This window comes from Notechis scutatus, chromosome 9 (genome assembly GCF_049901735.1).
Source record: "Notechis scutatus isolate UNSWTSFEM ecotype Mainland chromosome 9, rNotScu1.2, whole genome shotgun sequence".
Taxonomy (NCBI): Eukaryota; Metazoa; Chordata; class Lepidosauria; order Squamata; family Elapidae; genus Notechis; species Notechis scutatus.
In genome coordinates, this window is record NC_142017.1 from 1,845,275 (window position 1) to 1,873,216 (window position 27,942).

General features: G+C 54.3%; 1 protein-coding gene across 2 annotated transcripts in view; it reads left to right on the forward strand.

Moving 5' to 3' along the window:
• The first annotated feature begins 2,597 nt into the window (after nucleotides 1-2,597).
• Nucleotides 2,598-27,942, forward strand: part of GSE1 (Gse1 coiled-coil protein) — a 258,953-nt gene continuing 233,608 nt past the window's right edge. For both annotated transcript variants that reach the window (XM_087971395.1, XM_087971396.1), the window contains exon 1: nucleotides 2,598-3,437. In XM_087971395.1, the coding sequence (XP_087827521.1) occupies nucleotides 2,664-3,437 (774 nt within the window). In that variant the 5' untranslated portion in view covers nucleotides 2,598-2,663. The remainder of the gene's footprint in view (nucleotides 3,438-27,942) is intronic.

The following is a 27,942-nucleotide window of genomic DNA, read 5'->3' on the forward strand; positions in this document are numbered from 1 at the left end:
ATTGGGGAGCTAAATTTAGAGCAGGGGCAGCTTCAGTTTAGGCTGCTTCCCTTCTGGGTCAACTTTGACCCTCTGGAAATATTGCATTTCACTGGCTTGGGGGGGGGGGGTGTCCCTGGGGCTTTGGATGGGGAGCTCTGCAACCCTCTCTCTCTCTGATGGGCAAAGCCGAGGCATCCCCCACAGAGGGGTGAGATTCCCCACCCTCACCCCGCATTGGCTACCTGGTGGGATTTCCCTTGGCCGCCAACTTGGGCTTCTGGGACAGTTTGCCATCCATGCGGCTTAAAGCGTCAGGCGGGGAGGACCGGCGATGCCCCTCGGTGCCTTCCAGGTGGGGTGACCTTCAACGCCCCCCGCCCGCCCAGCCCCTGCTTTCCGCTCCCTCTTGCCCCTGGTCTGGTCCAGCGGTTTGCCCTCCTCCAGGCTGCAAGGAGGCGCCCCGGTCCCAGCCCCTCCTCACTTAGCCCGAGTTCTCCTCGGCCCTGCTCGGCTGCTGCTCGGGGAGGGGAGGGCCGGGCTCCGCGGCGGGTCCAGGGCAGCCCCCGCCTCCCCGGGGCATTTCCTCTCGGCGTCAAGGAGGCGCAGCGGCGGGAGGGGGGAGCAGCGGCGTCCCCTCCGGCCTTGGCGGGCGGCCCGACCCTCCCACCTCCCGCCAAGTCGGCGGGGAGCGAGGAGCCGGCTCCGGCGGGCGGGGGCTTGGCTGGCCGGGGAAGCGCGGCTGGTGGTGGGGCGGAGACCCTCCTCCGGGAGGGCGGGGGCCAGGCCAGGCAGCAGCAGCAGCAGCCAGCCCGCCGGCGCGATGGCGCTTCCGAGTTCGCAGCCAAACTTTGCACAGGCGGCGGCGGCGGCGGCTCCTCCTCAGGCCGGGCGAAGGGAACGCTAGAGCGGCCGCGGCTGGCGAAGGGCCCTCGGCTCCGGCCGCAGCAGGACAGCAGCCCGCGCCCGTCCCGGAGCCTCCCCAGCGCCGGCGGAGCAGCAGCAGCAGCAGCAGCAACGGCGGCGGGGCGGCTGCAGCTGGGAGCCCGCTAAGCGCCGCCAACTCCCCGCCCCGCTCGCTCCGGCCGCCCGGCGCCTCCAAGATGAGCGGCCGGCCCGGGGGAGCCCCTTCCAGCCGCCGCCACCACCGCCGTTGCCGCTCCTCCCGGCCACGATGAGCGCTTCTCCGCGGAAGGAGGCGCCGATCTCCCGCAAGCAGCGGCTCATGGCCGCGGTCGCGTCCGGGGACGAAGGTGCGGGGCCGGCGGCGGCGAGGAGCCGCTGCTGCCCGCCCGCGCCCGCGTCCCCGGCCGCCTCCTGCCCCCTTCCTCCTCCTCCTCCTCCGCCGCGGCGCTCTGCTGCTTCATCTGCGGCGGCGGCATCAGCCGGGGCAAGGAGCTGCGGCTGCAAGTGCGGGCGGCCCGCGGCAACCAGCCCTTCTTCCCCTTCCTGCAGCACCAGGAGCCGGCGCCCGGCGCGCGGGAGGTGAGCGCCGAGGGCTGCGCCCTGGTCTGCGCCGTCTGCCGCTGCTTCCTGGCCGAGCAGTGGGACGCCTTCGAGCGGGCGCGGACGCCGGTGGAGAAGCGCATGTACTGGCTCAAGCGGCCCTACCAGTGCGAGGGACCCGCGGCGGCGGCGGCGGGCGGCGGGCTGCGCCGGGCGCCGCAGGAGTGGAACCTCGCCTACGCGCTGGGGACGGACGACGAGCGCCGGCCCGGCAGCAGCCCCGACGGCCCCGGGAGCGGCCGCTGCGGCGCCGGCCAACGACTCCTCGCTCTCCTCGCTCTCGGACGCCGAGACCTGGTCGGAGACCGAGCCGCGCTTCCCCGCCGCGCCGCCCAGCCCCGAGGAGCGGAAGAGGCCGGGCGCGCATCTGCCCGCTCGGCCCCGCCAGGGGAGCCAGCTGCGGCCGCCCCCGGAAGAGGCGGCGGGGGCGGCGATCCCCTTTCACCCGGGGAACGGGCTGCCACTGGCTCCGAAGCCTCGTCGGAAGCGGCAGCGGCCGGTGCGGCGCCGGGCAAGCGGGGAGCCTCTTTGGAGCGCGGCCATGGACGGCTTGGGACGGTCGCGGGCGTCGCAAGCCGGCTTGGAAGCGAGGCGAGCGGAGGGGGCGGCGGGCGAGCGGGCCCGGCCGCCGTCGGACCGCGGCTCGTCGGAGGAGAGCGAGATCAACATCACCAGCGACGAGGAGTCCCGGACGGCGCCCAGCAACGGCGGCGGCAGCAGCAACAGCACCGGGGCAGCCTCGGCGAGGGGGGCCGGCCTGGCCTGTTTCGTCTGCGGCTCCCCGCTGACTCCGGCCTCGCAGCAGCGCATCCACGTGCAGAAGCAGGAGAGAGCCTCGCGGGCGCCCTTCTTCCCCTTCCTCTGGCTGCACAGCCCGCCGCCCGGCGCCCTCCCGCTCAGCCCCGCGGGCAGTGCCCTGGTCTGCCCGGCCTGCCACGCCTCGCTCATGCAGCAGTGGCACAGCTTCGAGGGCGCCGACGTGCCCGTCCTGCAGCGGCTCTACGTGGTGCCCCCTGGCGGCCGCCCAGCCCCGCAGGGTCGGGCTGCCCAGAGAGGAAGGGCCTCCGGGGGCGCCGCTGCCCCGCTCGCCGGAAGCCTGCTACCTCTGCGGGGAGGACTGCACCCAGGACTGGCGCCCCGTCTCGGCCAAGGCCCCCAACGGCAGCTCCAAGGCGGCCATGCACTTCCCCTTCCTCAGCCGCCTGCCCTGCCCGCCACGTGCCAAGGGGCCCGACCAACGCTGCCAGGTGCACAGCTGCCCCCGCTGCTACCTGGTGCTGCAGGACCTGTGGGCCACCTACCGCGCCTGTGGAAACGAGCAATGCATCACTTCCGCGCAGAGCTTCCTGGGCAGGTACCAGCAGGTTTTCGCTGCTGTTGGGGAGGCCGAGGCCGCGGCCAGGACCCCAAGCTTGACCCAGACAGGCCTGGCCTCCAGCTGCTACGTCTGTGGTGCCCAGCTGGGCCCTGGGAAGGAGTTCCAAGTCAGCGTCAACCCTCCTGCCAGCCGCTTTGGCGAAAAGGAGCCCTTTTTCCCTTTCCTGGCCGTGTATCCGCCGGCTCCGCGGGCCAGGCCAGCCGATGCCACCGGGATCGTGGCCACCTGTGTGCTGTGCTACCATGACCTCCTGGCCCAGTGGCTGCAGCATGAACAGGGCAGTGCCCAGCACCCCAGCAGCGCCTGGTCCCGGCAGTACAAGGTGGACACCTTTGCTTGCTTCTTCTGCCGGCAAGAGAAGAAACGGCACCTTGGATTAAGAGCGGTGCCGGTGACCCGGCTGCCCATCTTCCTGGGCTCCTTCCGGGGACCGGGGACCTTGCTGGTGGATGACGGCAAGCGGCTGACCATCGGCGCTTGCCCAGAATGCGCTGTGGTGGTGCTGGCAGGCAAATCGGCCGTGGCCAGGGATCTTTTGGCTTTGCCCGTAACTGCGCCTCTGTCTCTCCAAAAGGTAAGCTTCTGGTTGGCCTTCGGATGGGGCCTGGCGGCCTGGCACCGCCATAGGAAAGGCCGTGACTCTTCAGCAGGTGCCTTTGAGCCAAGATGTATCTCCAGCATCAACGTTCAGGCAATGAATTTTTTTGTCCAGGTGCGTGAGAACGCTGGGGCGTGTTACTGCAAGAAGCTATTGTTTTGAAGCACGGGTGCTGCTCTAGGTTTGCATCCTAATCATTTGGAGAAAAAAAACCCATTGCTTTTTAGCTCTGTGCTGCACATCGTTTCTGGAATCCCCCAGAAAGGTGCTTTTTCAAGAGGCAGCTGGACTTTCTGGAAAAAGCACCTTTGGGACAACCATGGCCTGGAGAACGGAGACTCTCCACAGACCACATTTCTGGAGGGAGCAGGTCCCGTTTTGCCAGCCCATCTCGAGTGCTGCACAAGGCAGAGCAATTGCCCAGCAAAGCCCCAAGAGTCCTAGTTGGCAGGCGAGGGTTTGATGGAGATGCGCAGACGTTCCCTGTGGTTTGGGTCCTTTGCGGCAAAGGCCTTTCAAGGGTGGCCTCCAGTTCTTTGCAAGGTGAGGGAGCACCAAAGGGCAAATCCTTGATGGACCTGGCTTGGTTTCACTCTGGTTGCCCTCTTAAGCGAGCAAACAAGGTAGCGAGACTTCGTAGGGTTCTTTGGCTTGATTGCTCTGAGCAGCATCCTTAGGTAGTCTAGAGAGGGCTGCGCTGTTGACCGCAGAAAATGCTTTAAAAATAACACACACACACACACACTTACACACACTTATCACACACACACACACACACAGGGCTACTACTTCCCTGTAGTAGCCTCCCCTCTTCACAAGGCTCTTCCCAGAGACACCTGTAGCCTTTTATCCTGTTCACCTTCCATAATAATGAAAAGTGCTTGTCTGCCAGCAAGGCCTTGGTCCAGGTTGATTGAGGGAGGACACCCCGTCACGTGGATTGACTCAAAGAAGTTTCACCTCTGCTTGTAATATTATTTGTTGCCTGGAGACCTTTGTGATAAGCAAGTTTTATGTCAGTGACAAAGTTGAAAGGAATTATGGCCAGCCACAATAGCCATAAAAGGAAGAGCATCCCAGGAATACCTTGGACAGAAGGTATTGGATGGAGCTCCTCGGAGTAGGACAGGGGGTCCCCAAACTTGGCAACTTTAAGACTTGTGGACTTCAACTCCTAGAATGGCTGGCTGGAGGATTCTGGGAGTTGAAGTCCACAAGTCTTAAAGTTGCCAAGTTTGGAGACCTCTGGAGTAAGGAGGGTGAGGAAGAAGCGGCTTCCTTGAAGTTTCTCTTCTGCTTTGAAGTACTTTGCAGTCCAGATTGGGGGAAACGGCCTCATTCAATTAACAGCCTCGCTACTAAAACTTATCCACTGCGGTGGTTCACAACAACTGTGGCAAGAAAGGTCGGAAAAGGGGGGCAAAACTCACTTGAGGAATGTCCTGCTTAGCAGCAAAAATCTGGGGCTCCGTTGTGGTTATAAGTCAAGGACTACCTGGGTTTTCGTGGCAGGGAGGGAGCCGGTTTTTCTGAAGCCCAGTGAGGGTCGCTGCCTGACTCACTGCTGCTTGCTTTTCTTGCTTGGAGTTTTCCTTTCCCTCCCTGGATAATGTCATGAGTTCACAGAGGGCTGTGTGTGTGTGTGTGTGTATTTTCTGTGCCAGGCCAGGGAACAGGTGGTGCTAGAGAGGAACCCGGCCCCCTCCTTGCAGAGCCTGGCCTGTCATCGCACGAATATCAGGCAGGGAGACGTCCACATCTGTTTCCCCACAGCCGTTTGTCATTGAGAAGGAAAGGGGTGGGAAGTGCCGATAAAGGCCCGGTTGCACCCTGAAGCCCGTGGCTCCCTGCCCAATGGAGGAGGGCTGGGCTAGGAAGTCCGGTGGCCGCCTTGTCCTACCCAACAAACGATGCCCCCCCCCTTTTGCAACTTTCCGGGAGGGAGGGGAGGAACGAAGGGTTGGGTGTCCCAGCTCCGCCCTGTGCTCTTTTCACAGATCGCCTGGCTGCCAAACAGCAGTTCCTGCTTATTTTGGCAGCCTGCGCCGGCATCTGTTTCAGGAAAGGCCCGTGAAAAATGGCTCCTTCGGCTCTGGCCTCATTCACCACGAACAGCTCTTGACGCTCGGCTCGCCTTCTGGGGGAAACCGGAGCCTGGGGAAAGGGCTCCCAAGTTGGTGCAAGACACCCTTAAAGGGCCAAACGAAGCACCGTGAAGGTTGGAAAGCTTTGGGGGGAGAGGCTCACCAAAGCCACGCCGTGTGGTCAGAAAGCTCGGTGGCCATTTGGCTCCTTGGTTGGGTGGATAATTCGGTAGCGCAGCTTTTTCCTGGGCTTCCGGAGCAGCCAGGGTTCAAAGCACGGATCTGTTTATCCAGGCGCCGTTCCAATAATGCACAGCGCCCAAGCGTGGGATTCAGACGGTCGTTGAGCCATGAGGTGGTCACGGAAGGCCACGGATTCGTCCAACCTGGTGTGAGTCCACCTGGTTTCACTCCCCTCTGCTTCCATGTTCTTAAAAGCTGGAAACTCGATTGAAAAGAAAATTAGGAGCCCCGATTGTGCTGCCTGGCTGATCGTAGGTCTCTATAACAGGTGCTGTCTGCGGTGATTGGCGGCCCAGGAGCACCAGGTCAAAAGCTGTGGGAAAGGTTCAGTGGAGAAGCTGAAAGGCAGAGTTTGGCCTTGGCTTAAAAAGCTGCCTTGGTCCCCCTTTGCAAGGAGAGATTTCCTTACACGGGGTTTCTAAGGCTGAAAAGGCATAGAACTGGGATTTTTAGAAGAAAAATGCATGTTGCCATTTTCAGCTTCTGAGCTTTGATAAGTAGGTAGGAGGAAGGGAGAAGGAAGGGAGGGAGGGAGGGAGGAATGGAAAGAGGGGAGGGTGTGAGGGAGAGGAAGGAAGGGAAAGGGAGGAAGGAAGGAAGGAAAGAGACGAGGGAGGGAGAAAAAGGAAGGAAGTTAGTTGAGAAGGGGAGAAGGGAGGGAAGGAAGGAAGGAAAAGCAAGCAAAACTTGTATTTTTTTTACTTATCAAGAGTCAGGGAGAGATCACTTGATTGTTGGGCCTCGGTGGGCCGTGCAGCAAAGGAGGTCTTGATCTAATAGCCCCTCCTAATGGGGCTGAAGGCGGAGGGGGGGGGGATTTCCTCTGGAGTTCCAAGCTCCAGGAGGACAATTTGTGGGAAACTGAAGTCATGAAATGGAGAGAAGTGATGAGAATGTGGAGTCTCTGTTGGTGCGGCTGCATTTCCGCTGGTTGGCAGCCAAGCTAATTTCTGCATTTCAGAGCAGACTACAGCCCATCTGCTCTCGCGCTGGCATGGCACACTTACCCACCGAGGCCATTAAGGGCTGCACTCTTGCAAATCGATGCAAAGGAAGCTGAGCAGACCACCAGGGAGAAGACTCCTCCCCAGCCCACCTTGGTGGAATGTAAAAGGGGGAGGGGCCTGTCTTTGAGGCAAGCTCAGGTGGACTTCACCGGATAGCTGTGGACACCAATGACGCCAGAACTATGGAGTTGTGGGTCTGCCAGAAAATGCTTTGGGAACATGAGAATTCTGCTGATTTGCTACCTTAAAATAGAAGGGGAAGGAGACTGAAGCTATCTCCCCCCCCCAACAAACAGATAATTCTGTGTTTGAAGCCTTAAAGCAGTGGTTTTTTTTTTTTTTCAAACTTGGCCCCTTTAAGAGGGGTGGACTTCAACTCCCAGAATTCCCCAGCTAAACTGGCTGGGGAATTCTGGGAGTTGAAGTCCACCCATCTTCAAAGTTGCCAAGCTTGAAAAAACACTGCCCTCAAAGGATCCAGCCAGACAAAACAACTAAATAACGATTACTCTTCTTCCATTTAGAACGACACAACATTTATAAGACATTTCTGGGAAAGATTTCAGGTGCCACTTTGGATGTGAAAGGGATAGAGTTTTTTTTAAAAAAAGAATTCAGGAAGCGTTCTAAAAGAGGGGACATCATTTGCACATGCCTATAAGTCTACTCCAAAGTAATTTTTCCCTTCATCGCAGTCGCCCCTTTTCCTGTATGCCTGCCCAGAAGTGATCAGTAGATTTTGTGCAGCCAATCTTTGCAGGCGGTGTGATGTGCAAGATTTCAGTTCCTCCGTTGCATGTAAAATTCTAGGAATTTATAGGGACAACTTGGCTCACTCTTAAATCTCTTGGCTCTGCTTTTGGACGCTGCTCAAGCAACTAGAAACCTGTTGAAATAGTCTCCGTTGTCGAGACTGTTGTTTATGCAAAAAGGAAGTGTACAGATTGAGCTGGTTAATTTCCCATTATCCTGTTCCTTTTGCCTTTAATTAGGAAAGCAGGCATCCCCTGAGCATGCTTAGATTTCCTGAGATGCAAAATAAATAACAAAAGCCAAAGGAATAAGAGAAGAACGAGTACGAAGTCTTCAGAGCAAGGGATGGATCTAAATGATCTTTTCTTTTGGAGCATCATCGCTGCCTTTTGGAAAACATTTTATGTTATTATTCCAGAGGCTTCAGGGCTTCGCTTCTGGATGGATAGTGACAGTTGGTGGGTTTGATTTTCCTAGAGAGCTTCTTGGCTGTCACAAGTGAAGGTGGCCCTTGGGTGCATTTGAAGCCTGGCACCTGGGCAGAGAGGCGGGAGCCCACGAAGACAGATTGTCCATTCATGGAGAGACTTGAAGGAATTGACCTGTCCCCTGATCTCACGGTCAAGTTGCTGCAGCCGTTGCCCTGGCCTGCACAAGCTCCCTTTGTTGTCTTTGGACTGACACTTTGGGTTGGGACAAAGTATGTGTGTGTGTGAGAGAGAGAGGAGGGGGGCGGGCCTTGGGGTTTCCTTCTCCAACAGCTGGAAAGGGGAGAAGTCTGCAAAATCTCAAACTGAGAGGACTCGCAGCTGACAGAGGCAGAGCTCCTGCAGCAAAATAAGAGAATAATAATATCACAGTTGGAAAGGGGCTTTGGAGATCTAGTCCAGCCACCTGCACTTGTGAGGGTGTGTCAGAACATTTCAGCTTTCAATTTCCAAACATTAGGGGTGCTCAAACGTTTGTGACATGCCTTGGGGATTGTAAAATATATTTTGGTTGCTTTAATATAATTTAGATGTGCTTGATAAACAACTACATAAATATCGTAACTTTGAAACTTTTTGTTGGTTTCATTTGATGCCATTCCAGACACATGGCTGTCCCGTCTCTTCTTGAAAACCTCCAGTGACGGAGCATCCACAACTTCTGGAGGGAAGCCGTTCCACTGGTTTAGTTGTTCTAACTGTCAGGAACTTTCTAGTTCCTTCTCTCCTTGATTCGTTTCCATCCCTTGCTTCTTCTTCTCCTGTCTTCAGGTGAAGGCAGCACCAACGTCTCACCCTCAAAATTGCACCCACCCTGATGCAAATCTTCCAGAACGATCCAGGCATTGAGCCTGGCGGGATCCAGCTTCCGGAAGCCGCTTCCTTTGCTTTGGGGTCAGGAGGATCCAGAACTTTTTCGGAAACTTTCTTTGCTTTGGAACGTCTTTCACGTTTAAGCCTCCTCTCGTTCTGCAAGCCGCTTAGAACCTTCTGGGTTCACCAGCTCGGAACCACATGAATCAACGGCCCCCATTGACCTCGTTTCCGAAACTTGCCCGGCTGTTGAGGGGCAACGATGCCCCCTGCAATTCAGCCGGGCTCCCCTCGGAGTCGGCTGGAAACCGATTCCCACCTTGCAAAAGGTCTCTCTCTCTCTGTGTGTGTCTCTGTCTCTCTCTCTCTCTCTGTCTCTCTCTCTCTCTCTCTCCCTCCCTCCCTCCCTCCCTCCCTCCCTCTCTCTCTCTGGCTGTAGCTGATGTTGGGGGGGAGCCACTCTGGTGGTGCAAATAACAATTGACCATCTCTGGCACGGATGGTTAGGAGGGGTGCTCTCTTTGTAGACATTTGGCCTTTGGCCTTGTCTCTGCTGGCTGCAGTCCATCTCTCTCTCTCTCTCTCTCTCTCTCTCTCTCTCTTCTCTGTCTCTGTCTCTGTCTCTCTCTCTCTGTCTCTCCTCTTTCCCTTTCTCTTCCCCCTCTCCTCTTTCTCTCTCTCCTCTTTCCTCCTCTCTCTCTTCCTCTCTCTTTCTCCTCCCTCTCTCCAGTTTCTCTCGCCTTTCTCTCTTTCCTCCCCTCTTTCTTCTTTCTCTCTCCTCTTTCTGTCTTTCCTCCCCTCTCCTTTCTCTCTTTCCTCCTCTCTCTTCTTCTCTCTCTTTCTCTCTCTCTCCTCTCTCTCTTTCTCTCTCTCTTTCCTCCTCTCTTTCTCTCTCTCCTCTTTCTCTTCCTCTCTCTCTTTTTCCTCCTTCTCTCCTCTTCCTCTCTCTTCCTCCTCTCTCTCTTCTTCTCTCTTTCTCTCCTCTTTCCTCTCTCTCTTTCTCCTTCCTCTCTCCTCTTCCTCTCTCCTCTTTCTCTCTTTCCTCCTCTCTCTTTCTCTCTCTTCTTCTCTTTCCTCTCTCTCTTCTCTCTCTCTTCCTCTCCCCGCCCTCTCCTCTTTCTCTCTCCTCTCTCTCCCTCCTCTCTCTCTCCTCTCTCTCCTCTTTTGCTCTTCTCTTTCTCTCCTCTCTCTCTCTCCTCTCTCTTTCCTCCTCTCTTTCTCTCTCTCCTCTTTCTCTTCCTCTCTCTCTTTCTCCTCCTTCTCTCCTCTTTCTCTCTCCTCTTTCTCTCTTTCCTCCTCTCTCTCTTCTTCTCTCTTTCTCTCCTCTTTCCTCTCTCTCTTTCTCCTTCCTCTCTCCTCTTTCTCTCTTTCCTCCTCTTTCTCTTCTTCTCTCTCCTCTTTCTCTTCTCTCTCTCTTCCTCTCTCCCCCCTCTCCTCTTTCTCTCTCCTCTCTCTCTCCTCTTTCTCTCGTCTTTTGCTCTTCTCTTTCTCTCCTCTCTCTCCTCTCTCCTCCTCTTCTTCCCCTTGCTGTCCCTCCATCCCTCCTCCATCAACAGCTGTGCTGTCCAGAAGAAACAGGAAAAAAAAAGGAAAACTTTTCTGAAAGGACAGCCTACGTGCCTATTTGCATATTTCTGCATGCAGGAGGCTCAGTATGCAAAGCTCCCCCCCTTCCCTCCCCGGCCCGCCGGGGACTTCAGCTGTTCCTCTTCCTGTTGATCTCTCCTTCTGCTGCTTGCAACCAGGAGGCAGCTGCCCTCGCCTGGGGACAGGCCTTTCGGGCGCACCGGGGCAGGTTGTGGGTTTGCCAGCCTTTGTGGCTCTGGTCCCCCAAACCACCGTGCTGCTTCTTTTGAAGTCGGGGTCGGGGGAATCTCTTCCTCTAGGAATTGGAATAATTGGAATTCCAACTGGGAATTGGGATAGAATATGATGCGTGGCCTGTCACTCCCATCCTGCGCAGTCTTGGGAGGTGGGATTCAGCACCCCTGGAGGAGGACCTCTCCCCCTTTTGAGTTGGGTTGGGGGTGGGGTGGTGGAAAATGCCCCAAACGATTTGTCTTTGTTTTGCCCTTTGAACTTGAACAGGTCAAGAGTGCCTGCTCTCTAGAAGCTGCACAAAGGCCTTTAGCCTTTTACTGCTTTGAGGGTCTCGGTTGACCGGCTGCCCTACTTTGTGGGAGGGCAGCATGCAAACCTCTGCCCCCCGCGCCGCCCCCACCCCATGCATTCTTTCCAGCCTGGCTGAGAGGGTTCAACTCCCCCCTCCCTCTTTCGAAGCTCCTGCCAGCATCTTTGGCCTTCTGCCTCTGCAAATCCCCCACCCCCCATGGGAGACCCCTCCCCCACGACCCAGTGCTGTTCATTCTCAGCACACTCGGCTCCGCCCCTGGGATCGTATGACTTGCTGGGGTGTGTGTGTGTGTGTGTGCTGTCTTACGACCACAAGGCTGTTAAGTGAATTAAGGCTTGATTTTGCAGATTGCAAAAGGAGATCACGCAAATGGGACACTGCAAACGGTCATAAGTATGAGTCAGTTGCCAAGCGCCTGAATTCTGGTCACGTGGGGATGCTTCAACAGTTGTAAGTGTGAGAAACGCTCCTTTTTTCAGTTGAAGCTTTGAACAGCCACTAACCCGGCTGTTGTAAGCCGAGGAGGACTCTACCTGTACAGCGTCTGGCTCTTCCCTTCACGTTTCCTCGGGAGAAGCCCCCCTGGGGCAATTCCCCCCCGGTCCCTGGGGGTTCCTGGCCAGGCCAAGCTCTGTTTCTCCTCCAGTGCCGGGTTTTTTTTTTTTTTTTGGCTCCGTCGCATACCAATGCACAGCCAAAGCATTTTTCTGGCTGGGACCGAGTGACGCTCCAGGGAGAAAGGGAAGGAAGAGCCCAAAAGGAGGCTTCCTTGTCCAGATGCCCTTCCCCCTCCCCTGCAGTGGGTCTTCCCTGCCTCCCCCCCCCTCACTTTTCCTTCAAGGCAGGGGTCTCCAACCTTGGCAGCATTAAGCCTGGCAGACTTCAACCCCCAGAGATTGATTGGTTGATAGACAGGTAGGTAGATAGATAGATAAAAAGATAGACAGACAGACAGAAAAAGTAGATGATACATAGACTAGGTAGGTAGGTAGGTAGGTAGGTAGGTAGGTAGATAGGTAGATAGGTAGATAGATAGATAGATAGATAGATAGATAGATAGATAGATAGATAGATAGATAGATGATAGATAGATAGATAGATAGATAGATAGATAGATAGATAGATAGATAGATAGGATGGATGATAGATGGATGGATAGATAGATAGATAGATAGATAGATAGATAGATAGATAGATAGATAGATAGATAGATAGAAGGATGGATGGATGGATAGATAGATACATAGATAGATAGAAGGATGGATGGATGGATAGATAGATAGATAGATAGATAGTAGATAGAAAGAAGGATGGATAGATAGATAGAAGGATGGATGGATAGATAGATAGATTGATTGATTCCTGGAGTTGAAGTCCGCCAGACTTAATGTTGCCAAGGTTGGAGACCCCTGCTTCAAAGAACACACACACACACACACACTGCGAAAGGCACATTGCTCATCGTCTTTCTCCCTCTGCATTCTTTCCGGCTGCTTTGGGACGAGACGGGTGCCGTTGGGTGCGTTTTTACAATGGAACAAAAAAAAAGAAAGAAAGAAAGAAAGATGCCATTGGCCTCACTTTGGTTTCATCCTTCTTGCTGTTTTCCCTTTGAGTTCCTTTTACCTGTCACTTATTGGCCTTTGACTCCAGTGATGGAGCACTTGCTGGCGTCTAGCCAAAGATTTTGGTTGAACTTCATCTCAGATGGAGCTGGTCAGTGGTGGGATGCAAAAAGGTTTTACTACCGGTTCTGTGGGTGTGGCTTGGTGGGTGTGGCTTGGTGGGTGTGGCAGGGGAAGACTATAGTGCAAAATCCCCCTTCCCTCCCCACCCCACTAACCTGCTTTCCAGCTCCGTTCTCCTGGGCAGGGCAACCAAAGAAGACCCAGCCGATCAACTGGGACTCAGTGGGAGGCAGAGAATAGATGGGGTTGGTGGGGCCCGTCAGAGGTGGGATTGGCCGGTTTTCTGAACCACTCAAAATTTCCGCTGCCAGTTCTCCAGAACCAGTCAGAACCTGCTGAATTACCACCTCTGGAGCTGGTGTTGTTCAAACTTGACAACTTTACGATGGGTGGACTTCAACTCCACCCATCGTAAAGTTGTCAAGCTTGAACAACACTGCTCCAGAGCCTGATGAGATATGAAGAACCACCCCTTGGTGGACCTAGTGATGGACCTAATTTGGCCTTGGATCCGCCCTGACCCCTGCTCTGTTGCACCCAGGGCCAGATGGGGCTGAATCCCCTTGCCCCCCCGGCTGGGCCAAGAGACCCCTTTCCCCTCCCTCCCTTCCCTTTAGGCCCCCGTCTCCAGTGGATAGGTCTACAAAGGGCTGAGTCTTGGACCGTGGGTATGAAAGTGGTGGCCCCCAGAGGTGGCCGGCTCCGGTCCCTCCCCTTTGCTGGAAGAAGGAGGACAGCCACATGGGATGCTGGGCCGTTTGGCTGTGAGAGGCACCGGAGGCTCCAGGCAGGCGAGCAGGCGTCCGCGCAGATGGAAACTTGATTACCCACAGCTCAACAGATTGTTTGACTTATTTTAAAATCAAGCAGATGGCTGCAACAGGAGTTTGTTTAAGTTCAGCGCTGAACTGGGCCAGTGGCCAGTGTTCCCGGGGCAGGCCTGCCTGCCAAAAGGACTTGGGTCATCAACAAACCACCTCTCTCTCTCTTTCTCCCCCCTCCTGTGTTAAACACACACACACACACACACACACACACACACGCTCCTCCCCCTCTCTTTCCCGTGGTTCTTCCCTTCTTCACTCCCCGTGTTTCAATGTTTGGCTCTTTCCGGGCGAAGCCTCTTCTTTTCCTTTCACAGAACATAGAACAATGGGGTTGGGAAGGGGACAAGTGAAGGTCTTCTAGTCCAACCCTCTGTTTCCCTCCCCCCTCCTTTTTTTTTGGGTGTGTGTGTGTGTTTGCTTTCAGTTCTTGGATGAGGAGTCTTCGAAGAAAAACAAAGACCAATTGACTTTTGGAAAAGCCCCTCCCTGGGTTGGAATCGGGGCCTGGGGGCTCCCATACTCCCTGAGGATCCCCCCACCCTCTTGGGGGGCCTGCCCTGAGGCTGGGGGAGGGGGTACAGTCTTGCTTCCTTGGAGAAGCTCAGGCTCCTGGGATAGAAGGTCTCCCTCAACCACAGAATCCTTAATCTGGGGGCGACTCTTGGAAAGTTGCAGCTTGGCTCCACCTGAAATTCCCGCTGAGCAGCTGACAGGTGATGGAAGGTGCCGGATCGGGGCTGTCTGGTGGGAAAAGGAAGGGGCCAGTTTGGGGGGGTTAGATGAGGGCTTGATGGCACCTGAACCTCGAAACTGGGTTCCGTGGAGGATCTGCCGTTTGGCTGCAGAGCTTGTGAAGCTCAAAGGATGCATTCGGTTGCGGTTAGTTGTCGACCTTTCGTACAGCTTTTCCTGCGGTTCCTTGAGTGGATTTGCCAGCTCAGCCCCTGCAATTTGTGAAAGTGTGATTTACTTAAGCAGGTTGTGGGTACCCAGCTGACTGAGGAATTCTGGGAGCTGAAGTCAAGTCTTAAAGTGGCCAAAGTTGGAGAGCCATGCCCTGGAGGGTTGTTGTTTTTTCCCAGCAAGCCACGCTTCTATAAACCATGGCTTAAATGCAGCCAGCTGAATAAACAATGCAAAAGGGGGAAAAAAAGGTTGTTTGAACACACCTTGATGTCTTTGGAACAGTTGCAGCTTCCTGGAGGAGGGGGACCCTCCCAGCCAGCTTCTGTCAAGCAAATGGGGGAAGCCGGGCTGGGGGGGATTCTGGGAGTTGAAGTCTTAAAAGTTGCCAAGGTTGGAAGTCCCTGGTATAGTCTCCTGTTTGAGCAGAGGGCTGGACTAGAAGGCCTTCCAAGGTCCCTTCCAACTCAGTTCTTCTGTGTTCCATATTCTTTCCGGCCCCCGATGAAGTCACTTTGCAGAAGGAATGCCGTCTATGGGGTCATTTCCCCCCAAAGCCACAACGAGAGGGTGACTCAGTGGAGTCTGTGCTGTGATGAAGAAACACCAGGCATGAGGTTCACACAAGGGAAAACCAAAGCCCCAGCCCCTTATTATGGGTTATCGCAAAGGAGGCATCTGCTCGAAGTCACCCAAGGACTGGCATGAGTCACACATCAACTTGTCTCGGGTGGTGAAGTTCAGGCGAGGTTTTCTTCCCTTGCTTTGGCCCACCTGGCGGGAGCATCTAGGAGGGAGGCCAAGCCTTGACCCCAGGTCAGGGATGCCACTGGTTCTGGTATTCAGCCGGTTCGGACCGGTTCTAGAGAACCGGTAGCGGAAATGTTGAGTAGTTCAGAGAACCGGCCAATCCCACCTCTGACTGGCCCCTCCAACCCCATCTCTTCTCCGCCTCCCATTGAGTCCCAGCTGATTGGCTGGGACTTCTTTGTTGCCCTGCATAGGAGAACGGAGCTGGAAAGCAGGTTAGTGGGGTGGGGAGGGAAGGGGATTTTGCAGTATCCTTCCCTGCCATGCCCACCAAGCCACGCCCACCAAGCTGCCAAGCCATGCCCACAGAATGCCACGCCCATCAATCCATGCTCACAGCTGATTGGCTGGGTCTCCTTTGGTTGCCCTGCACAGAAGAACGGAACTGGAAAGCAGGTTAGTGGGGTGGGGAGGGAAGGGGGATTTTGCAGTATATCCTTCCCCTGCCACTCCCACCAAGCCACGCCCACAGAACCGGTAGTAAAAAAATTGAATCCCACCACTGCCCCCCTAATTTCTCACCTGCCCGTAATTTCACCAGGCCCCTCTGGAACAGCTCAGATCTCTGCCCTCTTCCTCGCCCACGTCCAACATCTGTTCCTCCCTCCAGATGTCCCCCCCCCCCAATTGAGCTGAAGGGGGCTTCTTAGCCTGGACGATCCAGATCAGCCTTTTATCCAATCCGGGCTGAGTTTGTAACTTGCAACTTTAAAACCCCATGGTGGGCATGGCTTCCTGGAGCTTCCTGTTTCCGGCTTCCAGTGGGCTTCCAGAGCCCGGGGGAGACCATTTTCCCCCCTCCCAAGGGTCCAGAGGCCTCCCCCGGGCCTCTGGGAGGGCAAAAACAGCCTCCCCAGGGCTCTGGAGGCCCTCCGGAAGCCGGAAACAGCCCATTTCCGGACTTCCAGAAGGCCCATTTCCCCCCTCCCAGAGCCTCCATGGGGACCCTGCACTTACCTCCCTTGAAAAGGGGGCCACATGGAGACTCCTGGGAGGGGAGTGGCCAGCCGGTCAGTTGAAATACCGGTTCGGCAAACCAGCTGTAACTTTAACCTCCGGTTCATTCGAACCGGTCCAAACCGGTAGAATCCCACCCCGGAAAGAGGTGAAAGCGGAGCTTCTCAATGGGTGAGCTTCCAATTCCTAGCAAGCGGGGGGGGATTCTGGGAGTTGAAGTCCACCCATCTTCAGTTGAAGTTGAGTGTCTTAGAGCCTCGAGAGAGGTTGATCCTTTGCTGCTAAACCCCGGCTTCTCCTCTGGGATGACATTCTCCTGGGGACCCCAGAGTCCCCCTCCCCAGCCTGTGTCCATGTGGGCCTGGAGGGACCCTTTTCTTGCTCTTAATATAGAGACTATCAGCAGCAGCAGACGGAGGAAGGAAGGAAGGGAGGGAGGGAGGGAGGGAGGGAGAGTGGGAGGAAAGGAAGGAAGGAAGGAGAGACAAGATGAAGGAAGGAAGGAGAGAGGGAGGGAGGGAGGAAGAGTAGGAAGGAAGAAAAGGGAAGGAAGGAGGGAGGGAGGGAAGGAGAGACAAGATGAAGGAAGGAAAGAGGGAGGGAGGGAGGAAGAGTGGGAAGGAAGAAAAGGGAAGGAAGGAAGGAGAGACAAGATGAAGGAAGGAAGGAGAGAGAGGGAGGGAGAGAGGAAGATTGGGAAGGAAGGAAGGAAGGAAGGAGAGGGAGGGAGGAGAGGGAGGCAGGCTGGGCAGGCAGGGAGGCGAGGTGCAGTAGCGGCGGTGAGCCTGGCTCAGAAACAGGCTGGCCTTTTTCCAGCGTGTTTGCAAATCCCCACCAGCTGGGGGATTAGAGGCAGCATCTGGCTTGCTTTATAATATTTAAAACAAAGAGGGTTGCAGGCGCCGAGATGGGGCGGCTGGTGATTGGGAGGCTGCTGGTAGAGGTGAAATGCTGGGAAATTATGCGGTGATAACAGCAGACGCAACCCCCTCCCTTCCTCCCCCCACTTTTTAGTGGCCCATAAAGCAGACTTGAGCTGAGCTCAGCGGAGAAGGGGGTGGGGGGAGGGGCGGATCGGGACTGTCAGGCAGGCCTCTCTCCCCCTTTTTTGTCCTTTAACCGCCTGCAGAGTTCCTGCCGCCCTTCCTGACCTAACTGGGACCCTTTGGGGGGGTGGAAGGACTCTGCTCGGCTGATGCTTCTTGGACCCAACTCTGTCACCTTCCTCTTCAGTTGCAAAGATAGGAACCTGCGCAAACGCACGCTGCTTCTGCCGGAAATGTTAACAGAACAACAGAGTTGGAAGGGACCTTGGAGGTCTTCTAGTCCAGCCCTCTACTCAAGCAGGAAACCCTGCCTACGTTATTTCAGAGAAATGGCCTATTTGGAATAGACTCTCCTGCTCGAGCAGGGGGCTGGACTAGATGACCTCCAAGGGCCCTTCCAACTCCGTTATTCTGTGTCCTATGTTCTTCTTCAAAACCTCCAGTGAAGAAGCGCCCACACCTTCTGGAGGCAAGCCGCTCCACTGGTCAATTGTCCTCACTTTTAGGAAAGTTCTGCTTCTAGGTTGGATGTGTCCTTGATTAGTTTCCATCCTTGGTTTCTTTTTCTTTTTAAACAAGTTTTATTCAATTTTTCACATTGCAAATACTAAAAGGCTCTTTTCAGTGGACAACATATTTCCGGGTCATCACTTTTACATGCAAATATGACAATCGTTATATATTCATTTGTTACATTCAACTTCCTATCATCCAATTTTTACTTAATTCTATTATTACCTTTTCCCTTCAAACTGTTACAGAAAAGAAGAACAAACAAATTAATCCTGATCTCTAATATTAATCTCAATCTAAACATCCTCTCCTTTCATTTCAATTATTTCAAGACCATCCTTGGTTTCTTGTCCTGGCCTCTGCTGCTTTGGAGAATCGAATCGAATAACAGAGGTGGGAGGGACCTTGTAGGTCATCTAGTCCAGCCCCCTGCTCAACCATAGGGTTGGTTGACCCCCCTATTCTTCGTGTCCCACCCCATTTTTAAGTGGGTCTTGCACCCAACTTTGAAAATGGTGGTTTTTTTGTATTTGCAGCAGTAGCCAAGATGGCTTGGCCCAGATGAGAGTGTCTTCTATTGGAGCAGACCTTTGCAGGACATGGTTTAACTAAAGGAAAGGAAACCCAGTTTGTCTGAGGATCCTGGGATGAGAAGTTTGGGGCCTCTGATTTGGTTCTCCCCCTCCTCCAAGCCAGCCTCTCTTCCAAAATTACAGTACTTTGTCCAAAGGCTGAATTTGGAGAGCGGTTCCAGGGTTATCTCCCTTTGGCCTGTGGGGGTTCGGTTGCTGTTTAGTGGCTGGCATTTGGGGCATTATTTGTATGCCTACGATAAAGCAGTGTTTCTCAAACTGGGCACCCTTTCAGATGGGTGGACTCCAACTCCCAGAATTGCCCAGCCGAGTCAGAGTAAAGAAAAAATATATTTAATTATACACGTATTAACAGCAGCTAGAATGGTATTTGCTCAAAATTGGAAAAATGCAAAGATTCTGATAGAGGGAGAGGGGATCATGAAAATATTGGAATGTGCAGAAATGAATAGATTAGCATTGGCAATTAAAGAACAAGAAGAAGCGGAATATTATAGGATATGGGATTTATTTTATAAACGGTTGGAAAATAAAGTAAGAAGTAAAATGAATATGGGTATAATGATAAGCTATATAAGGTTGAGTAGTTTTTAATATGAATGTAATTGTAGTAAGAAATGTATACTAAATATAAATATTGGCACAATATTTGCACAATACCCAGTTGACACACTGTATAACTGAAAGATCGATTTGTTGTAAAATAAAATAAAATAAATTTAACCCCACAAAATATGAAAGGGTGCCCAGTTCGAGAAAAAACCCTGTGCTTAGAGCTTGTTTGGCTATGCGTGATAGGCGAATCCCTGCTTGTAGCCTATAAAACATAGCATGATGTGCGACCGAACATGGCTTGTTCAACAAACTGAGTTCAAGCTAACCCTGGCTCCGCTCTGAAGCTGCCTTTGTTTTGCCCTGGACGGAAGAGGGACAGGATCGAGTTCCCTCACTTTGAAACCACAACATCCTGCAAACCAACCGGCGTTTTTCCTACCCAGGGAGATCTTGGCCCCTTTTCCTCTCTGCCCTACGGTGCCAGGGGCAGCACTGGCAACGGCGCCCAACCCTGGCATCTGCCTCCCCTCCACCCTGGGACCCTGGCAGCCCCCTTGGTGCTGTTTGAAGGGAGCCTCTTATTTTGAGACTCTGTGTGTGTGTGTGTGTGTGTGTGTGTGTGTGTGTGTGTGTGTGTAAGCAAGCCATGGTGGCAGGGAGCCTGGGTTTTTGCTGCTTATTTTTCACCACTTTTTCTTCCTCCTCTCTGGCCACTTTTTTTCTTTCTTTCTTCCTTCTCTCTCTCTCTCTCTCTCTCTCTCTCTCTCTCTCTCTCTCTCTCTCTCTCTCTCTCTCTCTCTCTCTCTCTCTCTCTCTCTCTCTCTCTCTCTCTCTCTCTCTCTCTCTCTCTCTCTCTCTCTTGATGCTTGAAGAATTCAGGAAGCCGAAGCGCAGCTTGTGCCAAGCCAGAGCCGTGCGGCTGCCAAGACCCAGCCTGTTTGCTCGGCTTGCTGGAGCCAGAGACTGACCTTGTTAGCTTAGAGGGCAGCTGCCTTATTTATGCAAACATCTGGTGCGAGGAAAGCCGGATAGTGCTCTCACTGTCTCCTTGCGCCTGACTTTGCGTTACCTTGCAGGAATGCCGCTGGAGGGGGGCTGGGCTGGGGGGGGGGAGGCGGGCGGCACAGCTCCAAGAGGCTGGGAGGCTGGGTGTGTGTGTGTGTGTGTGTGTGCGCGTGTGCGCGGAGGGTGAAGCTGTGGGTGGTTTGACTGGAGCTTCCCACTCTACCGCAACTCTGCTCCAGCACAAGATGGATCTGGGTTGCATCTTGCAGTCTTCCTTCCGCCCTAAATCGCTCTGCTTCCCCCTTGGCAGGGCTGCCGAGGTCGCTGGTAGTCCTCGACTTACAACAGTTTTGTTTCATGACCGTTCGGAGTTACAACGCATGAAGCTACGGCTGCAAACCACGGATGCAAGGGGGGAAGCATTAGGGAGTAACTTCCCAAGAGGGAAGGCCATTAATCGGTGGAACGACTTGCCTGCAGAAGTTGTGGTTGCTCCAGCACTGGGGACTTTGCAGAAGAGACTGGGCAGCCAGGGGCTCCTGCCTGAGCCGGGGGGGTTGGACTAGAAGACCTCCAAGGTCCCTTCCAGCTGATCAATTGAAAAAAGTGACTTAGGATCGTTCTTCCCACTTATGACTATTGCAACATCCTTACGGCCGTCTGACTTGGCAGCTGACTCCTATTTATGACAGTGGCAGTGTCTCAGGGTCACGGGAGACCCCTTTTGCGACCTCCTGACAAGCCAAAAAACACACTTAGCAACTGCATTCCTCACTTAACAACGGCAGGGATTCACTGAACGGCTGCGGTGTAAAATGGGCCAAAAACTCACGGTTCAGCCCAGAATTCCCGTTGCGGAGCGAGACCGCCGTCTCGCCTCGCTCCGCAACAGAAATGTTGAGCCTCCATAGGGGTTGTAAGTCAAGGACTACCCCTGTGATGACTTCAACTCCCAGAATCCCCTCCTCCAACCAGCGTGCTGAATCCTGGCAGTTGACGTCCACGCCTGCGAAAACCTCCGAGGTGGAGAAACTGCAGGTTTATTCCATGCAGGGCCTGCCTTGTTCTCCCTGCTGGCCTCGTCTGCTGCACGGCAGGCGTGAGAGGTCTGCCCTCCCCCTTTGCAAGGGGGCCAAGGAAACCTTGGGAAGGGAGGGTGGGGAGAAGCCTGGAGAAAGAGAGAGAGAGAGAGAGAGAGGCGACCATCTCCCGTGTTTGCCTTTCCCTCCCTTTGTTGTGGCTGCGAGGAGCCCCGAGCTGGGCCAGGATGGGAATGCTTGCAATCTTCCCCCAGGAGTGCCCTGTCCCCCTCCAACCGAAGAACAGCTGCCTCTGATTTCCACCAAATTCCTTTCTCTTTGGCTCCCCACAGCCCCCCCGCTCAACCCCCTCTCTGTCCTGCCCGGGAGAGTCCTCAGCCTCATTGTCTAAAGTTCCCGAAATGATTTATCTGGAAGATTCCTGGAGTCACAGGTCAAGGGGGGGGAAAAAAGAAGAAGAAAAGCAAGGCTTTTTCCATCAAGGGTGGGAGAAGCGTTTGGCTGTATTAGTCTTCCTTCCTCCCCCTCTTCTTCTTCCTAGTCCTAATGTGTGTGTGTGTGTGTGTGTGTGTGTGTGTAAACCTCCCCCCCCCCACAAACTTCTGAGCTGCAGAAACTCCTGCTGTCGTATTTTGAGGGAGGAGGGTCGGTGGGTGGGAGCTGCAGATGCAGATCGTTGGGTAAAACCGAGACCCCCGTCCTCTCCTCTCCCCAGAGGATTTCTCTTCTTGCATACTTTTAATTCCTTTTATTATTATTATTATTATTATTATTATTATTATTATTATTATTTTATTACTATTATTATTATTATTATTATTTAAATAAACGAGCCCTCCGCTCTGCAGGGAGTTCTAAATCTTCCTCGCTCAGGAGGTCAGCAGTGCGATTATGCATTGTCAGGGCTGCAAAGGGAGGCTGCCTGGGGTCCCAGCTGAGTCCCCCAGCCTCTTCGGTTTGGGGGCTATGGACTGGGGCTATGAAGCCCCACCCCGCTCCATATCTCTGCTTTGACTGCTCAATTGGTTCTGCTGCTGCAATTCACAGCTCTACGTCATTAGTGCTGGGGGGGGGGAGGGCAGAGCAAAAGAGCGAGACCCAAATGGGTTCCCCGTTGTCTCCATTTCATTTGGATTTGGTTCGGCCGCTTTGCTCAGGGAAGACTTGGCCCAAAACCTCGGCTTTGGTGTTTTTATGACTGCCTGAGGTCAAGAAGCTTCGCCTGATCTCAACCGAGTTGGCTTGTCTTTCTTTACTCCCCAACCCCAAATAATAAAAAAAAAGGGATGTCCCATTTTTCACAAGGAGGCCTGAGCCAGCTAGCAAACTTGATAGATGTTTACCAAGCTGTTATAAAACAATGCATATTTTTTTTAAAAAAAATCTCAGGGCTCAGGTGCATACAGGTATGGGTGCCCACCTTGGCTTTTTGGCCCCCCTGCCTCGATGGTGTGGCCCCTAGTTGAACTAACAACAGAGCCAGTGGATGTTTGTTGAGGGACCATGGAGATGCTATGACTGTCATATTTGCGAGGGGCTGCTTTAAATGACCTTTTCCCCCAGTGCTCTTGTAAAACTTTGAATAGTCTCTAAATGAATGGTGGTAAGGCAAGAACTACCTCTGCTCTTTATAATAGTCGATCGTTGTTGCTAATATTATAAGATTTAACATTATTCCATTTGCCGACTCAAAGGACCGTAAGCGTGAATATCAAAATAACAGAGTAGCAGAGTTGGAAGGGACCTTGGAGGTCTTCTAGTCCAACCCCTTCCTCAAGCAGTAGATGTTATTCTCTTTCAGACAAACAGCTGTCCAATCTCTTCTTCAGTTAAAAAAATAAAACCCCAGTTTCTGGAGGGAAGCCGTTCCCCTGATTAATTGTTTTGACTGGCAGGAAATTTATCCGTGCTTCTTGGTGGGTTCCATCCGTTGCTCCTCCTTCATTGCAGGAGCCTGAGGTCGGTCCTTCTGCTACGGACAAGGGCCAGTCCTGTCTTAACACCCTCCAAAGTGTTTTGCATTCTGCATTTTCCCTTCTCCGAGAGTCTCTGGCCAGTGGGGCCAGTCCGAAGGCCACCAAGATTACGAGCTGCATTCAAGCCAGGAAACGTCTCCCGCTGCCCTTCTCTGGCTCGAGCTGGTCAGGGCGAAGTAGCCTGACTTCCTCTTGGGAAGTTTGTTCGGGGTGGGGGAAGGTTCTGTCCGTCAAACAGGCTGCCCCCCCTCACTTTGGAAGCATCCACCTTGGGAGGCCTTAAATGCTTTGCAAGCAGGTGGAGAAAGCAGGAGGCTGAGGGTCCTGCCGCCTCCCTTATTGCCACAAGGCCATTTGGCAGGTCTGTCCCTGAGGGTCACTGCTGGCACGAGAGAGGAAGGTAAACAAAAGCCTTTGGCCCAAAGCCCGCATCCTCCACTCTCGCTCTCGCTCGCTCTGACATTGGCGATTTGCTGCAGGCGGGGAACAAGCAGCACCCTGACTGCAAAAGGGGAGGGGGGGGACTCATTTAGGGCATGGCAGAGGGACAGAGAAGAGGGGCTTTGGAACAGGAAAGGGGCTGCAGCTCCTTGCTCTGGTCAACCTCTGGGCCCAACCCTCCCTTGTGCAAATCGGGGCTGATTGGTTGAATCGGGGCTTAATACAACCCGAAGACTCTTCTTGCCTTTGAATTGGCTCTCCTAGGCGTCATCGGTTGCAAAGCAGTTGGCGTAATGACTCCCACCCAGCACTAGGGGGCGCCAACATGCTACAGAGGCACAGCAGCCCACACTAGGGGGCGCTAATTCTTCTTCTTTCTTCTTCTTCTTCTTCTTCTTCTTCTTCTTCTTCTTCTTCTTCTTCTTCTTCTTCTTCTTCTTCTTCTTCTTCTTCTTCTTCTTCTTCTTCTTCTTCTTCTTCTTCTTCCTCCTCCTCCTCCTCTTCTTTCTCCTCCTCCTCCTCCTCTTCTTTTCTCTCCTCCTCCTCCTCCTCTTCCTCCTCCTCCTCCTCCTCCTCCTTTTTCTCTTCCTCCTCCTCCTCCTCCTCCTCCTCCTCCTCCTCCTCCTCAGCTCAATTTTTTCTAAGTTTCAAGCAAATTGTTTTGCTTGCTGCCTCAAGGTTGTCATGCCCCCCACCCCCTACCTGTCCCGTCACCGCTCGAAGGTCAGCCTCCCGTCAGCCGAGGGGGACCTTGGGGAACTGACTGCAGCAGAACCTATTGGCATTTCTCATCCCGGGGGGCCTGGCTTCCCGCCCCCCTTTGGATGCCCCTGGCGAAAACCTTGGGCTTTCATAATTCCCCAGAGACCTTATTAGCAGATGTTTCAGCCATGATGTATGCCATCTCTGCCCCCCTCCACCCACCCCCAATTGTGCCTCTTGTCCTTCCCACCCTCTTCCCAGCTGCTTGCAAGAAACAGGGTCTTCAGCTGGGTTAGGGGCCTCGTCCTGCCTTCCCTCTTTGCTTCAGGCCCAGCTGGGCAGAGGGGGGGATCCTGGGCTCGCTGGTGGGGTGAGGCTTAAACGGGGATTCACCTCCTTTTTTTTGCCAAAGATATTTATTTAGAAGCATCTGATGAGAACATGACAGAAGAGAAGCATCTGCTTGGCTATGAACGAGTGGAATTTGGCCCAAGAGCTTCCTTGCATTCCAGGGTGGGATCTGTCTCCAGGTGGTCTCTCTTCCCTCCTGGGGGAGGGGGCTCGGAGGAACCTTAAAGCCCTGGGCCCCTTATTGGCCTGGGAGGAGGATTATAGTACTAATTATACCTGGTTGATGAGCAAAAGTTGACTTGATGGTACTTAATCAATCAATGCAAAGCCTCAGCTCCCTTGAGGTCTGTAATACCTGGGAAAGATGGGTAGGTAGGTAGTTAGGGAAGGAGGAGGAGGAGGAGGAAGAGAAAGGAGGAAAAGGAGGAGGAGGAAGAAAAGGGAAAGGAAGAAGGAGGAAGGGGAGATATGGGTGGGCTCAGATACAGGGGTGATGGATCCTGTTGGGAGATTTGAAAGACTAGCCGATCCACCTGCAGGAAAATCGATGTGGTTGCTAATTTGATGGCACAGAATCCATCTCGACTTTTTTTAATGTGTTTCTTTCCTCCACACAGTCAGAAGGAGTCCTGGGGATTCTTTTTCAAAAGAGCCTAACGGCCCTGGCTCCCTGGCGTGTAGGCCACTCCTGCTTTGAACTTGAAGCTGGTGGGAGGATGTGGGAGCACTTGGCTTCCTTCGGCTGAAGAGAAGCAGTTTGGGAGACCAAGAGGAGGATTGAAGTGCCTTGCTGTTGTTGGGTGGAGGGGGGGGATTTTCCCAGAAAAGTCCCTGATCCTGGAGATGATGGGGGCCTTTCCTCCAGTCGAGCTGCTTCGGATGCTCTTAAGCAGCTGCAAAACCAGCTCCCCTCCCCTCCCTCGGTTGCACGTGGGGAGGGCAGAATCTCTGGGGTCCCATGGAGACAGCCGACTTGGTGGAAGTTCACTGAGCCGGGGAGGAAGGAGGGTCTCCCAGAGCCTCTGTTTGAACACTTGCTTGGAGTCCTCCCAGTTGCTCTTCTTCAGAGCTGGTTGGAGACAAACAAACCGTTGGGCTGGTTAAGGGATTTGCAGCCCTCCAAGCGGCTTCTGCTTTGCCAGTGGGTTCCTTAATTGACGCGGGGTCTTCAGGAAGGGCGGTGCAATTAAAACTCGCGCCGAGAAAGTGAGGAGGAAGGAGCCCATCTTGGGAGGCAGGCAGAGGACTTGAACAGGAAGAGCTCCGCTTTTGGAACCTGGGAATAAAAACTGAGAAGAGGGGATCCCTTTCGGAAGGGGGTCCTGGCTATGTTTGCATTGATTGATAATTTCCCCTCCCGACTGGATTGTCTAACTGTGTGTCTCAGTCTTGGCAACTTTAAATTGGGTTGACTTCAGCTCCCAGAACCCCCAAGCCAGCTGTGAAGGTCCGGCAATTGCTGGGGTTGGTTCTCCCTGATCAGGGCCAGCTCCAAAATCAGATCTCTGCTGGCAGAACTTGATCCCTTGGGATTCCTCTTGACCCCAGGCCAAGGCAGAGGCTCCAGTGTTGAAGTTCCTCTTCCAGATGTTCTCCAGCCAGCTTTTTCATTGAGGGACAACCCAAATAGTTTGGAAAGATGCTCTAGCCTGGGATCTTCTGGGCTAAGGCCTCCTCCTTCCTCCTTCAGCTGTCAACGAGGCATCCCCTGCTCTCTTCCAAGTTGAGCCATTGGCTTCCTGCATTGTTCTGTGCTGAAGCTCTTGGCCAGAAGACCTGTGGTTTCTGATTCATAGCTCTGGATAGATGGTGCAAAACATTAACTGCCGCAGCTGCCCCCTCACCACCCAGGCAGGACACGGCCAGTGGCGGTTTTGGGGCTGGGAGGAGAGCCCAGCGCTCTGCAGGAGAACCACCGGCAAGGAAAAAAGGGGGAATGCCCAGAAAGGATTCAGGATATTTTTCTGGAGGGCTCTGAAGTGCAGAGCGCATCAGATCGCAGACGACAACGGCGGCTGTTGGCGTCTCTGGTTTGGCTGCTTTCTGCTGGGAAGCTGCTTCTGTGTGTTCGGCCGTCCAGCCTGTGCAACATGTCGCGGTGGGCGGCTGGCTATTTGGCACCGGGCTCCCTGGCTTCCTGGTAACAGGAGACGGCAGGGAAGGAGCAGGGCTCCCAGGAATGCAGGGGACGCCAAGCCACGACTGGGTGGCGGTTTGGTTTGAGTTGAAAGGGCTCCGGCTTTGGAGCTTGGCAAACCACCATTCTGGGCTTGGCACAAGAGGTGAGCCAGGCAGGGGTGGTTGGTTGGTTCAGCAAATCCTGGCTTAAAAAGATGGGCAGCCAGGTTGGCAGAAACACCGAGTCACCTGACTGCATGCAGCTAAGGGCCACAAGGCCCAGCACAGACAGTCCCCAGCTTACAATGGCTCATTGAGTGACCGTTCCAAGGAGATACGTCCTAACAGTGAGAGCAGTTAACCAGCGGAACAGCTCGCCACCGGAGCTCCATCACTGGAGGCTTTTAAGAAATTGGACTGACATGGTGTATAGGACAGGTTCTCTTGCCTGAGCAGTGGGTTGGACTAGAAGACCTCCGGGGTCCCTTCTTCTTGCCCTTTGCAAGCCCCGAATCCTGGCTACCTCCCTGCCCTGTGCCTCCCCCTCCCTTTCCGACCAGGCCAGTCTCCCCCTCCCCACAAGATCGACTTCCCTCTACAGCTGCAAATCCTGCATGACTAATACACGTCCTCCTCCCCCCTCTCTTTTTTTTTTTTTCATCCTCGGCTGGCGGCCAATCTTTGCAGACGCTCCCTAATCCCTTTTTTTTTTTTGCTGTCTTTTCCCACACCCCCCCTCTGTGTGTGTGAAAGATGTCGAGAGATGGGAGGAACAGCTGCTTCGTAACCCCCTGCTCGGTAAACAGCACCCGGCTATTGACTTAGCAGCCATCTTGACCTGCGGAGAATCCAGCCTCCTCGCCACGCTGCCCCCTTCCCATCTCTCTTGAACTCCCGTGTTCAGCATCTGCTCCGTGACTCACCCCGGCTGTCCTTGGAGGCTGGAGAGACAATTAAGGCCTCTGCGTGCGTGTGTGTGTGTGCGCACACACACACACACACACACACAACGCACACACTCGCACCCAGGCACCCTGGGAGGGAGGGAGGGGGAGAGAGTCCCACCGTGCCTGGGTGTTTGCAGGGGGGGGCGGCGGCTGCAGTTGGGACAGAGATTAATAAACGCATTTTGTTCGGCCGTAGGACAATGTGTGGGCCAGCGGGGGGCAGGTTGGAGTGTGTTGGCCCACCCTGAGCCCCCTCCTCGCCTTCGCCTTTGTGTGCCTGGATGTGACTCAAAGTCTGACTGTGGAGGCTTCAATTGAGCCAGGGAGGACAAACACATTTTGCATTTCAAAGGGGTGTGCAAAGCAAAGGGGGGGAGAGAATGTGTTTGTGTGCCTTGCCACCCCCCCACATGCCCCCCCTCCCTTTTGCCTGTCTGGATCCTGGTCAGGTTTCCTCTGGCATCTGACCCCCCCCCCCCATGAGGAA